This window comes from Rousettus aegyptiacus, unplaced genomic scaffold, assembly GCF_014176215.1.
Source record: "Rousettus aegyptiacus isolate mRouAeg1 unplaced genomic scaffold, mRouAeg1.p scaffold_m13_p_2, whole genome shotgun sequence".
Classification (NCBI taxonomy): Eukaryota; Metazoa; Chordata; class Mammalia; order Chiroptera; family Pteropodidae; genus Rousettus; species Rousettus aegyptiacus.
Window position 1 is genome coordinate 142,013,362 of NW_023416295.1, and position 13,232 is coordinate 142,026,593.

General features: G+C 33.3%; 1 protein-coding gene across 16 annotated transcripts in view; it reads right to left on the reverse strand.

Annotated features, from left to right (window-relative positions):
• Positions 1 to 353: 353 nt before the first annotated feature.
• The window catches only part of CCDC91 (coiled-coil domain containing 91), a 263,463-nt gene continuing 250,584 nt past the window's right edge, over positions 354 to 13,232 (reverse strand). For all 16 annotated transcript variants that reach the window (XM_036236754.1, XM_036236752.1, XM_036236744.1 and 13 more), the window contains one exon: positions 354 to 1,410. In XM_036236754.1, the coding sequence (XP_036092647.1) occupies positions 1,300 to 1,410 (111 nt within the window). In that variant the 3' untranslated portion in view covers positions 354 to 1,299. The remainder of the gene's footprint in view (positions 1,411 to 13,232) is intronic.

The following is a 13,232-nucleotide window of genomic DNA, read 5'->3' on the forward strand; positions in this document are numbered from 1 at the left end:
ACCATATCTGAGTGACTTGTAAAATATCATTTTAAATTTGATGACAGAGTCAGTGATTTTAAATATGACCATAACATTGTGTTATTGGCTTGTTCCTTAACTCTCTCCCCTTTTCATACTAAGCTGCATTTCAAGTCAGTGGCCGGCCTGCTTTAATTTCTTATATAACTTTGTAAGAGAAAACTAGTTATTTACATTTAAAGATTCTTAGTAAATGGTATTATAACTACTTAGGGAGAGGTATATGTTAAAAACATCATTTTTCATGAAAATATAAGTTTGAGAGTATTTTTTAAAAGAAGAGTAAATTTAAAAAGAAAGGATTAAAAAAAAAAGAAATAATAATAACCAAATAAGTTTTTGGAACTCTTTTTATTACACTGAGAAATCCCAGAAAAGTACAAAGCCCATGAAAGTAGAAGCATCTCAGGAAACCAGACAAGGCATGTGCATACATTTTAATGACATTTAATTGTGATGTTAAAAAAACTCATCATTTCCCAATGAAGCACACTGCTCATAAATTAAGTACATTTTGCAGTACAAGAAAAAGAATTTCATCTCTTATATTTGAACCTTGATTCGTATAAATTATTAAGTTATATTCTTTTTCCAGAGATTAAGTTCATGGTATGATTTACTTAAAAAATGGCTTTATTAATTCATAGTGACTTTGAAGAACAGAAATAGGAAATAAGCATATATCATATATATCACACACCCCTTTAAGTGGTACATCAGATCAAAGATGAATTAATAAAATAATCTTTAGTGTTTTCTATTGTTACCAATGAAAATAGATCCCACTACAGAAAAGAAGTTTCCTATTATCAGAATGAGATGTTGAAATCCATGCTGTTTTTATCCTCAAAATCAAAAAAATATGATTACATTCTAGAATCTTACCAAGAGTCATTGTGAAGTAAACAACAAGTAAAGAGATTTACTTTTGCTGAATACAATATAATAGGCCACCAGAAGCTATAAAGTTTACTTAATTAACTTTTGGTAATGTGGCAATTTTCAATACCTTTCGGGTCACATCATACTTTCTGTTGCTGATGTTACTACTATAACTACAACAACTACTAAAATAATGGTAAATGTAAAGAAGAAAACAAAAGAAAATAAATTAGATTTCTTGATAGTTCTAAATATTGTTTTGGTTTATCCTTGAAGTGGAAATCAATTCTCCAAGGTTTGAAAAGAAAACAAAAGCATCCTTATAATTCACAGCATGTATTTTAGAGGTCTAATGATTTATCCATTGCCAGTGTGGGTTAGCTTGTCATGTTCTCTTTATTCAATGTCAGCTGGTTCCGTAGCTATCAAAGCACTTAACTGTTTCTGAGCACAGGAGAGGAACAGTTCCAAACTGGACAGGCTTCTTTGGCGGATGACTTGATCAAGCTGTTGAATTTTTTTTTTTTTTAAGAGAAAGAGAAATAGAAAAAAATATACTTAGTTGAGGGATAAAGAATATTATGCCACTGAAGCCCACTATAGAAACCTTTTCAGATGATGATTTAGAAAATCGAATAGTGCTTTAAACTCAGAGACAATGTAGTCACTATTTCTGGGCTATTGTCTAAGGTGAGATGATAATCATTACAATAATTGATGTTAGTATTCAGTTATTGGAAAAAATAATATAAAATTTGATCAGAGTGATTTAAAAAATATATACAGTACTAAAAAATTCCAGTTCTTAATGAAAATACAGGTCAAACACCCATAAAGATCATCTAAATATAATAGGTGGAACAAACAAAAGAAATACACAGTACAGAAAAACAGCATAATTATACCATGCATAGGGTTTAGTAGGACAAAGGATAAATGGGATAATCAATTTTCTGATTTAGAGAAAGTTCTTGGGAAAAGTGTACTTTAAGAAATATTTGATATTGTTGAAACTTATTTGACTTGGTTTTCCTGCTGAGTTAGAGATATTTTACAAGGATTGTTTAAATGTTTCAACAGAAAATTAATAAATAAAGGAGGTTTGATAATCAAAGTCATATATAATAACAAACATTCTGGATTATAACGATTATTGAATATATCAAGAAAAGTTTTCTAACTTTCCTGCTCTAAAAAATTTGCCCATGGTATAAAAATAACAATGATAGCACATTGCCTACAGGTTACAGAACTATCAAGGAACTCAAAAGAAAGCCAAAAAAAGTCCATTTCAGAATCTATATCTGTCATTTATGTAAGAGTTGACATATTTTTTCCCACAAGTTCCTGCAAATATATATATATATATAAAGACAAATCCAAACAAAAATTCTGAATTAAACTAAACTTCTATAATCCACTGACATTCAAAGTGACTGAAAAACTGGAAGATTACAACTTTGAAGTATCCTAAGAATTAATAAAAAAGAATCCATCATATTTAGAAAAATGATCATGTAAAAAGATTGAACACTAGTAAGAGTCCCTTAAATTCTAATATTTTAGGATTTTAATAGATGCATAGGAATAGAATTTCTGTTTATCCTTTTCCTCATTGTTTTTCTTCTTCTCTCAGATAATACCTTTAGATGAGTATATACTTTCTGCTTAGAAGTCTCTATTAAATAAGATAGGTCATTGCATTATAAACTCCAGGTGAGCAGAAATCTTGTCTGTCTTGCTAACTAGTGTACCCCAGCATCTAGAAGAAGGTCTGACACATATTAGACACTCATAAAATATTTGCTGAAATTGAATGAATCAATAAATATTTAACTCCAATAGAGCAAGGCAATCTACTAGAAAATGACAGATGGGGTTTTAATTCTAATAGTGAAAACATGCTTAACTTAATCTAAAAGATATGTAGGGATTAAAGTTGGATTTTTAAAAGTTTTATTTTAAAATACATAAAACAGATTGAAATCTAAATATATGCAGTTTTAAAAATTATTCTGCACTTGGTCCAAATTCAAACAACACAGAAGAGTATACCAACGCCGAGCCACATACCATTTCCACTGGTTTCGGTCTCCTTTTGGGTGTTTTCAAGCATTTAAAGATAGGTTTTAAACAATATTTTGTCCAGATCTTATAATTGGTAACTTTGGGAAGGTTCACACAATCAGTTCCATTGCCATTACTGAAAAATTTCCCTATCTCATTTTTAAGAAATTGCTTAACTGTACTCCACAATTTATTTAGTTATACACTCCAACTGATAGACATGCAAGGTTAGTGAAATTTTGTTTGGTTGATTTTGAAGCACCAAAGAAATTTACAGCCTGAGGAAACTCCCTTCAAAAGATGTTCAAGAGTTTCTCTTGGACAGATTCTAATACATGGAATTTCTAAGTCATAAGATTTGCATATCTTAAATTGTGATAGATATTACCAAATTGCTTTCCAGAGTGAGGATACCAATTTATAAGGCCCATCTGCTGCATTGGAGAGGACCAGTTTGCCCTGTTTTCTTCTTTTAAATGGTAGTATAGTTTTCTAGTATATATTTATAATAAATATTTTATTATTTATTTAAAAGTTTTTCTATTTATAGACATTTGGATTGTTCCTAATCTTTTGCTATTTTAATCAACACTATATTGAGCATCCTTCAACATAGACCTCTGTATACTTATGCTGATATTCTTATAGAAATTACTGAGTCAAAAAATATCACCTCCAATGTTACTTCTATGATAAATCAGGTTTCCACATATGCATGAATCTGTCTTTGGGCTCCTTAATCTGTTCCCATAGACAATTCATCTATCCCTACAGAAATATAATGTTGTCTTAACTACTACAATTTTACAATAAATCTTAATATATCACATATAAACAACCATATGAACTACCACACCATCAAATATTTCAGATAAATATAAATTAGTTAACACATAATAAAATAGAATTTTTTAAAAAAGTGATTGGACTAGACAGATACTTTTTTTTTTTTCATAAAGCACAAAAAACAAGCAAAGTTCAAAGGTATATTCTTTTGAGTTATACCAATAGGTGATCATTTCTAAGGCAAGGGAATTATGCAATCAAAACTGAGGATTATTGTACCCAGAGTTGTATTGGGAGGGTGGAGTCACGTAAGACAAAATATATAGATTTATTTTGGTGGTAGCTTCATGGGTGATTTTTTTACTATTATGTTTCATGACGTATATGTTTTAGCTAATAATTCAAAGTCTTTTAGAGGCCTCCTAGAACAATTAGGAGTCCCATTAAAAACAATTTTAACATAATATCTTAGAAGTTTATGGATGTTAAAGGAGACACTTTTCTCCTTTTGAAGGTACATAGCACAAACAATGTGTAACTAGCATTCAATCTGTGATTGTTGCTAAGTAATAATAATCATCTGGATTTATGCATTCAGAATGAATACCGTGTAATTTTTTTTTTTAAAGCAAAGATATGCATAAGGATAAAAAAGTTTGACAGAATTATATTTAAACACATCAAGCACTTTTCTCTTCCTTGTGTTAGGGGTCACCTTCTAATTAGTGACTCTAAGATGATGGACATACTAGTTTTGGGTTTAGGCAGAGGCGAGGCTCACTTCACTTTTTTCACCATGCCTCCCCAGAAATATCTTAAGGCAAGAATCCATTTAATAAACAGGAGCTCAACACTTTAAGAAGCAACAAGGTGACACTGACAATGTGAAGAGTAATATCAACTGGGCCCCCTCAGTGCTGAGCTTCCAATTCGGTGGGTCCTTCCCTCCTGGTCAGTGAGGGGGATCACTTGAGACCTTGCTCTTAGATGGTGAATTCCTCTCTGTGAAACAAGTACATCAAACTGATGATCTTGGCAAATTTCTGAATTTCAACAGTTTCTGTTTTATTAGGCATTACCTTAGTATCTTTTATTGAAGCAAGAAGAATTTTGGCATAATATTCAACTCTTTTTGCCCCTTGAAGAGTGGGGTTTAGTTCTGTATTTATGGTTTTCATTTCAAAGTGAATCGAAGATTTGTATTCTGTGACTTCATGCTGACAGTATTATATCCAGAGTAGTAGTGGCAAATATTTTTGGATATGAAGTTTATAATCGCTTCATAATAGTGTAGCTCTAACTGCTTTGTTTTCCCTTCCATTTTGTTGCTGCAGCTGCTATTCAGCTTGTAGATACCTAAAAAAGCTGGAATTTCTGAGGTCTCTGAAATTGATACTGTGGCGTTATAAATCTCCCCACCCCTCTTTGTTATCTCTTTAGTTTGCTGGTATGCTGCTGAAAACAATTTAGAAACATACTACTTGCTAAAAGTTGATACTTTTAAGGTTAAAGGAAAAAAAGAACAGATGACTTCCCAATAATTGCCTATATTACATTTACCTTTCCATTGGTACTTCATGTCATAGCAAAAGAAAACCAAAACTTCTGTAGACCTTAGCTTTCTTTTATTTCCTAGTCACTAAAACACAAAATGAGGGATGATGAATTTATACTGGTCTAAAAAGCAAAATTCAAAGTCAATTACAAAGAAATATGGTTTATTTTAGTGGAACTGTTAAGAATACTGTTTATATTCTTTAAAATCTGAAAATCTAATACATTGTTTTTGAATATATATATATATGTATTTTATTCTAACAAGGTATAAGAAGAGATGTGAAAATAGGTTTGCCTTTATCAATGTTACTTTTATAACTTACCTTCCTGTAAATTTTAAACATAATTAAAAAATGACCTAATTTTTCAAAAAGAATGGATATCCAAAAAACCATGGATTGGAAGTGACTCATAGTAAATGTTATCAGCTTAATAATAATAATAATAATAATAATAATAATAATGTTTTGTGAATTCAATTTTCACATTCCCTAACAAACTCTTTCACGGGGATTGAAGGAAGGTCAAGTTGATGATCTGGAAATGCAATTACTCAGGCAGATTTCCAGTTAACATCACCATATTGGGTAAGAAGGATTGTTTACCTTCTGATAAGAAATGAAAATGAAATTGTTCTTCAGTTTCTTACTACACTGATGTCCTTTTAACATTGTTATTTGCATATAAATGTCTCTTTTTCTGACTTTTTCATACACCCATTCCCATATACACTTAAGCTGTTGTTTCGTTTACATGTTTGAGATTGAGACAATCAATTAATCAATTAGTCAATCAGTTGCTCAATAAAATAATCAAAACTGCCCACTATTTGTGCTCTGACATATGAGAAAAAAAAAAAAAAGAGTATATAATGTCCTTGTCCCTAAGAGGTTTGCAGTCTTGAGAGACATACATGCAATAATTAAAGAATAATTCGGTGCTGACATGTACAGTAAAGACAGAGTCCAATGGGAGATCAGAGAGTTGGAGAAGATCATGGTGAGAATGTATAGCAGAGAAAACTTACAAAAGTGGAACTTGAACAGGCTTTTAGAGTACCAGGGCATTTCATCAAAGAACAACAATATGTGGAAGAAAATTTAGGAAAGTAGATAGTAGGACTAAAGATAGACACACCGAGGAAAGAAACACTGTTAGAGATATTGAGGAAGAAGGCTTGAATCTTTTGGAGAAAGTCTGCTAGTCTTTATACATTCTTTTTTTGGTCTATTTATTCACTATTAATTTAGTACCTACTATGTGCCAGGCACTGTTTTAGGCACTGGAAATATAGTGGTGAATAAGACAATTCTCTGCTCTTAATTTATATTTTAGTTTGAGGAGACATTAATATTCTTCAGGTGGATAGCAGTACCATACAAAAATAAAGTAGGGTAAAGGATCTGACAAATTGAGGAGATTTCTTTTGGGTAGAATGATTAGAGAAAACCAATGAGAGAATTAAGAGACTTGAAAAATGTGAGGGAGGAAACGAATTATTCAAAAAATCAGGAAAGAAAATGTCAAAGCTGATGATACTGCAAGAGAAAAGTCCAAAATGTGGGTTGGACATGATTTGACTGAGGACTGGCAATAAATATAATGGAGCGAAATGGGCAAGAGGAGGGCTGGTAAGAGACAGGATCAGAGAAGTGGATGGTGGGTAGGGCACATAGGGTACTATAGAGAGTTTTCAGCAAGAGTGTGACCTATTTTGAAAACTATCACACCTGATACTGGGAACAACCGACTGTAGGGACACAAGCATGAAAGAAAGAAAGAAAAAAAAGAACAGGAGACTTTTGGTCTGGGAAAGATATAAAGTTAACTAGACCACTGGCCAGAGCCGTAATAGCAGGTCAGGTTTGCTGATGGATTAAAAGTGTGGATGAAAGAAAAGGAAAAATAAAAGGTGATTCTTAGAATGATGGTGCTATTTACAGCAATATGATGAACTGCAGCTGGAGTGAGTTGGCCAGGGGAAATTTGGAATTTTGTTTTGGGCTAGGTTAATCTGTCTAATCCTATTAAATGTATCAGGGTTATCGGATATAAGAGATCAGGGAAGAGATCAGGACTAGAGATAAGAATTTGGAAATCATCTACATATAGAAGGCATTTAAACATAGATGAGATTACTAAGGGAATGAAAGTAGAAAAAAGAGGAAAGGTCAGAAGACTAAGTTTCGGGGCGCTCTAACACATGATCTGGCAAAGAAGCAGTGGGATATGAGGTCCGACAGATAATTATTGTAACGGGTTGAATTGTGTCCTGTTCAAGTCTTAGCCCCCGAACTTGTGCATGTGACCTTGTTTGCAAATAAGGTCTTTGCAGATATGATTAAGATGTACAGTTAAGATGAGTTCATATGGATCAGAGCGGCATAAAAAGAGACTCAGAAACAGAGACACAGGGAAGAACATTATGTGAAGCCTGAGGCAGAGAGATGCGTCTATAAACCAAGGAATGCAAAGGATTGCCAGCAACACCAGAAACTGGAGAGAGGCTGGGAACAGATTGTGCCCTAGAGCCTTCAGAGAGAGCATGGCCCTGCCAACACCTTGATTTTGGACTTCTAACCTCAAGAACTGTAAGAATATATTTCCGTTGTTTTAAGCTATCTAGTTTGCGGTGCTTTGTAACAGCTTGAGGAAACTAACAGTGACTTTTCCAGATTGTTGAGGTCCTCATATAGCAGTGTAGTGTTTCCCACAATGTACAAAACATGATTTCTCTGTAGCAGGTGTTCTGTTTAAAATAAATTAAAGGCTTTTTAGTCAAGAAAATTTGAAGAATGCAGGATTAAAAGGTTTCTTTTCAGAGCTTTTGTACTAGTAAGCACTGTGAATTGCCAAAATGGCTATATAGTATAGGTGATATTTCTCAGACTTTTAAACCTTGGAATCGTGTGTGCTGGTGTGTGTAAAACATACTTTGGAAAATGCCCCACAAATCGATTTCTCTTGAGAACTTCTCTAGGCTCAAAACAAACTGTAAACATAGGGAGAAGACCACACTAATTAGGTTTCCCTTTAATAAGAAGTAATTATGAAATTTTAATAGTAAGAGATTTTGAGACTTCTTAGTTGAACATCTGTATTTTACACTTGTGGAAAGCTGATGCTCTGAGTGGTTAAGAGGTGGCTTTCACAAACCTAATATATCCTCCTACACTTACAAAAAATATACTCTTTTAAATTGAATTTACATGTATTAACCTGAGTTTATCTTTGCTTAAGAAACTCTACTATGTATCAAGTAGATTCTATGGCCTCACAAAGTTTTTGACGATGAAAAGATAAGACATCCTTGGATACCAGCATTATGGCTGAAAACTATTCTGGGTGAGATGATAAGACTGTCTTTACTTTTGATGTAGATAGGAAGGAAGTGGATTATGGATCAATTTTAGAACTTATTAAATAAACACAATTGTAACAGCCTGGTTCGTTTTATGAAATCATCACAATAAGGGCTGATAGACTTGAAGAGCAAGTCATTCTTAAGTGGTGATTTTTTTATTGTAATATTTAAACATTTTTTATTTACATGCCACTGTCTTTACTTTCTCCTGTATCCTCGAATTCTAGATTTAGCTGTAACATTACTGGTTTCATTAATGAAGTTTCTACAGTATGTTTAATTACTGGTATACTAACCATAAAGAGCTTCTCTTTTAAACAGCCTTTTCTTTATGTTTTCAGATCAGTAAATTTGATTACAAGAGGGATACATTGTACATAAAACTGAAGTTTAGGAATGAAACCCCTTCTCTGGGAATATAACTATGCCATTATTGTAAATCATGTTGAAAGAGACTTTGAACCAACTTCAGGATAACAGTGTCACTTAAAAATACAGGTTTTTTAGAATGACTCTAATTAAAAGATTCAATATCGTCAGGGCAGTGGTTTGAACTAAGGCAGTGCCAGTTGCCTCAACCTGAACTTCAGAAAATGTAGGCTTAACCTCTTTATCAGAATGTTTACAGGCCATCGTTCAGGTCCCATGATGATTTTTCAATTCAGAGTTCATGTCTCCTTTTCTCTGAGAATACTTTTCAACTTTAAAGTGTATTTCAAGTCTATCTGACTATATAGTTAAAAAATGTCAACACATAAAGGAGTTTTGTAACTTTCTAGCACTCATAAGATGAATTACAGATGCTCTTTTGGAGTAAATGAAAAACGGGTACAAAGAGTCTTAAATTGTACTGGCCACAACTTAAAATCTGTTCTTTTTTCTTTTCTTTTCTTTTTTTTTTTTAAATCTTGTTTTGTTTTAAGATGTCTCAGGGTAAGTAAATTCTCTGCTTTTGGATCATTTAAAATAAGTTCTACATACTTGGGCAGCTCTGCCTTTTTATACCAAAGAATCCATTGGGAAACGGGAATACTCATTTTTGCTCTTAACTAAATCATCTGGGCAGAATAAACCAATATGTATTCCAGATTCTAAAGTGCAGGCACACCACCTTGGAATACACTTTTATTCAATATTACAAGTTAAAAAACAGCAGTTGGCCAGGAAATGATTCACTGTAGTAGTGAGTAAAGATCTTACTTTTACTTACCTGATAGCTGGCACTAGACTTTCTAGTATAAGCTTTTCTATGTGAAGTTTAATGAATTTGAAAAGAATTTTGGTAACAACTGCCTTAGTCCTAATAAGATAATTTCCAAAGAAAATCTAAAAATATCCAAAACGCTTAAAAAAAGAAAGGCTTAGATTGAGGGTAATTTTAGAAAAAAAAAGTGAAGGTAGATGAAATTGTATAGTAGTTACACAGAAATCCTATCTTAGGGCTCTGATCCAAGGGTTATATTTACCTATTAATAAGTTCCATATCCTACTTTCTAGAATTCAATGGCAAGTTAAGAATTTATCGCAAACCTAAGATGGATTGACTGTGGCAAGTGAGACTAACTGATTTTAATAAGAAACTACACATAAAGTTTTTAATGGAATTTGTTACACGCTCCCAAAATATGAACCAGGTTTTTCTATACTGTTTTGATATTTTGTTTAGTGAAAATATTACAGTATGTAGGATGCGGTTTTATAAATTAAATGAACACAAAGATCCCAAACAAATACTGTTAAGTAACATACTGTTCAAGTAACAAACACAAACTTTTGTTGTATTTTTAACAATTTGGCTTTTAAAGATTTTAGTACATCTTGTGTCCATCTAAGGAATGTTATCTGCCAATTACTATCTATTTCCTTTTATTTTGATCTTCAGCAACATAAATATTATCTTACTCTGAGGTAGGAGAATTACATAATATCTTGGGTTGTTGTCTGTCTATGCTATTTTGAAATTTTCAAATGCTTGGTATATTTTTCCTTACATGTCTCAATCTACAAAAATAGGAAAGGGATAGTCCACTGGGCATATTCTTTAGGTCTGCACACATATATTGAAATTGATTTATAGTGCATGATGAATAATCCGGTAATGCTGGATTAAGGTCTGATCTTTTCTTGTTTTGAGAATAGCGTTACTAATTTTTTTTAGGCTCCTTAAGAGAATAGTTATCTATTTACTGTGTAACAAAACACTCCAAACTCAGTGCTTTAAAACAAAAAAAAACAACAACAAATATTTATCGTCTCAGTGTTTGTGGGTCAGGAAACTGGGTGCTGTTTAATTCAGTGTCGCTGGCTCATGGTCTTTCTTGAGGAGTTGCAATCAAGTTGTCAGATGGGCTGTAGTCAACTCAAAGTGCAACAGGGGAAAGTTTTGCTTACAAGCTCATTCAGTGGCTGTCGACAGGCCTCAAAACATCCACTTCCAACAGAGCTCACGAGAGCCGTTCCACAAGTCTGCCTAATAATATGCCAGTTGACTTCACCTAAACCAAGCAATCCAAAAGAGCTCGAGCACGCCAAGACAGTGAGAGAGCCCCAACACAGAAGTCACTGTCTTTTTATAACCCAATGTCATTCAGCCCAGCTCAAGCTCAAGGGCAAGAGATTACATAAGTACAGGGCTTCACTGGGAAACTACTATATATTATCTAATTTTTATTCTCTTGAAACTCTGTGAATGAGGCCACTGAGGCTTGGAGGTGTTATAACTTGCCTGAGTGGCAAGGCCAGGATTCAAATCCAGGTGTGCATGACTCCAAACCTATTCAATAAACCACAATACTACATTGCCTTCTCAGATAAGACTTCAGTTATGGCTGGGGGCCTTGGCACAAGATCTGTTTTGCTATAAATATGTAGAGGTTTCTTGCATTGCATATATTAGTACAAAAACCTGTCAGGATGCCAAAGCCCTAGAGATACAAGTCATTGAAACATGTAATTATCTTCTCTTCCTAAACAGTAGGTTTAGGAAGGTTTCTGTTATATTAACATACAAATGGTTCCCTGAAATGCAAAAGAACCATTTAAAGAAAAACTGGCGCATTAAATACATCATATACGAAATCACTACCTTAAAGAATCTTTAAACATCAGTGGCTGTATATGAAAACAATAGACCACTTCCTTTTAGGTCCATACAAGAAAAGGGAAACACTCATAAAGGCGATGTGTGGTGCAGGTCTCACCTTATGGTACCTTTATGAGGCTTAGACAATCTTTGCTTGCTTACCTTCACATGTCCACTGTTGCTAAAACTTGCTAAGTTCATGTGTCAGCTGTTTCGCAGCTGTGATACATACGTGATTCCCATTAGAAAACCCTTAATACCCCAAATTGAACCAATGGAACAAAGTACCATTTAATCAAATGGAAGTCAGTGTGACTACCTTTTTTCTTCTTGTTTTACATAAATACAATTGCTCTTCTTTGCCATTCAGAATTTAATGGTGTGTGCTTGATCACTGAAGAATTTAAAAAACTACCATCTGTCTGGCACATTTTAAAACAGATTTATCCTACTGAGGGAAAACACTCTGTCAGTCCTCTTAAAGTCCATTGCTGCCTCCCAGCTGGACAGAAGAATGTAAGAAAACTCTTAACCTTCCTCCTTGTAAATAAGTAAAGGAGGTTTGCTTTCAATTAAGAAAGCTAAAATTGGTTATCCTTGCCTAAAAATGGCAACAGCACCTGCACATTTAGAAGATGCTGAAAAATGATTAACATTTAAATACCTACCAAACACAAGTTATGAGAAATCAGGGATTATGGCAAAGCCTGCAAATTCTCTCTGAATATCCATTCTTCTTTTCTTACTTACCAATAAAATTCAAGTTTATTTCTAGGAACAATGCAATAATCCTCAAGCCATAATTCCTAACACTCCTTTCCAGCTAGGGACAGCTAAAGAGATATGAAGGGAAACTGTTAGGTAGGATCCCAGGAGAGCTCCTTTAAAGTGGGACAGATGCCTCTCCCAAATCCTTTTTCTGGTTTTGGTTGTTTCATTCTTCCTTTCTCCTCCATCACGAATTGCCATTCTGTAGCATTAGTAATGCAAACTAGTGCTAAAGATACAAAAAGTGCAAAGACAGAAGGATCCTGAATCCTTTATGACTTTGTCAAGATTCAGCTTCCACACTAGCTCTGAACTTCTCACCTTAAGTCATTGCTATTTTTAGTTCCTGTTACTATGAGCAAATATAAATCCCAGCGATAAAGGTACTAAGATTTTACTGTACATGTGTACAATAACATCAAACAAAAATTTACATTTTAGAGTACAAGCTTAAGAACTAGAGGATAAGCTCAAAATGTTAAGTGAATGAGACAGATATTTTGGGAGAGTTGAGAGTTTAAATTTGGGGCTGAAAAGCAAACAACTAATGAATGAAATATCCCGTAATAACTAAAGAGTATAAAAATTGTAAAAAGTAAAAATAAAATAATCATAATGATCACATGAATGTATGTGTATGCAGCTTGCATTGGTAAGTGCTTTTTCCCCCTTTTCTCTGCTACATAGAGTATTTGCATTCCATGA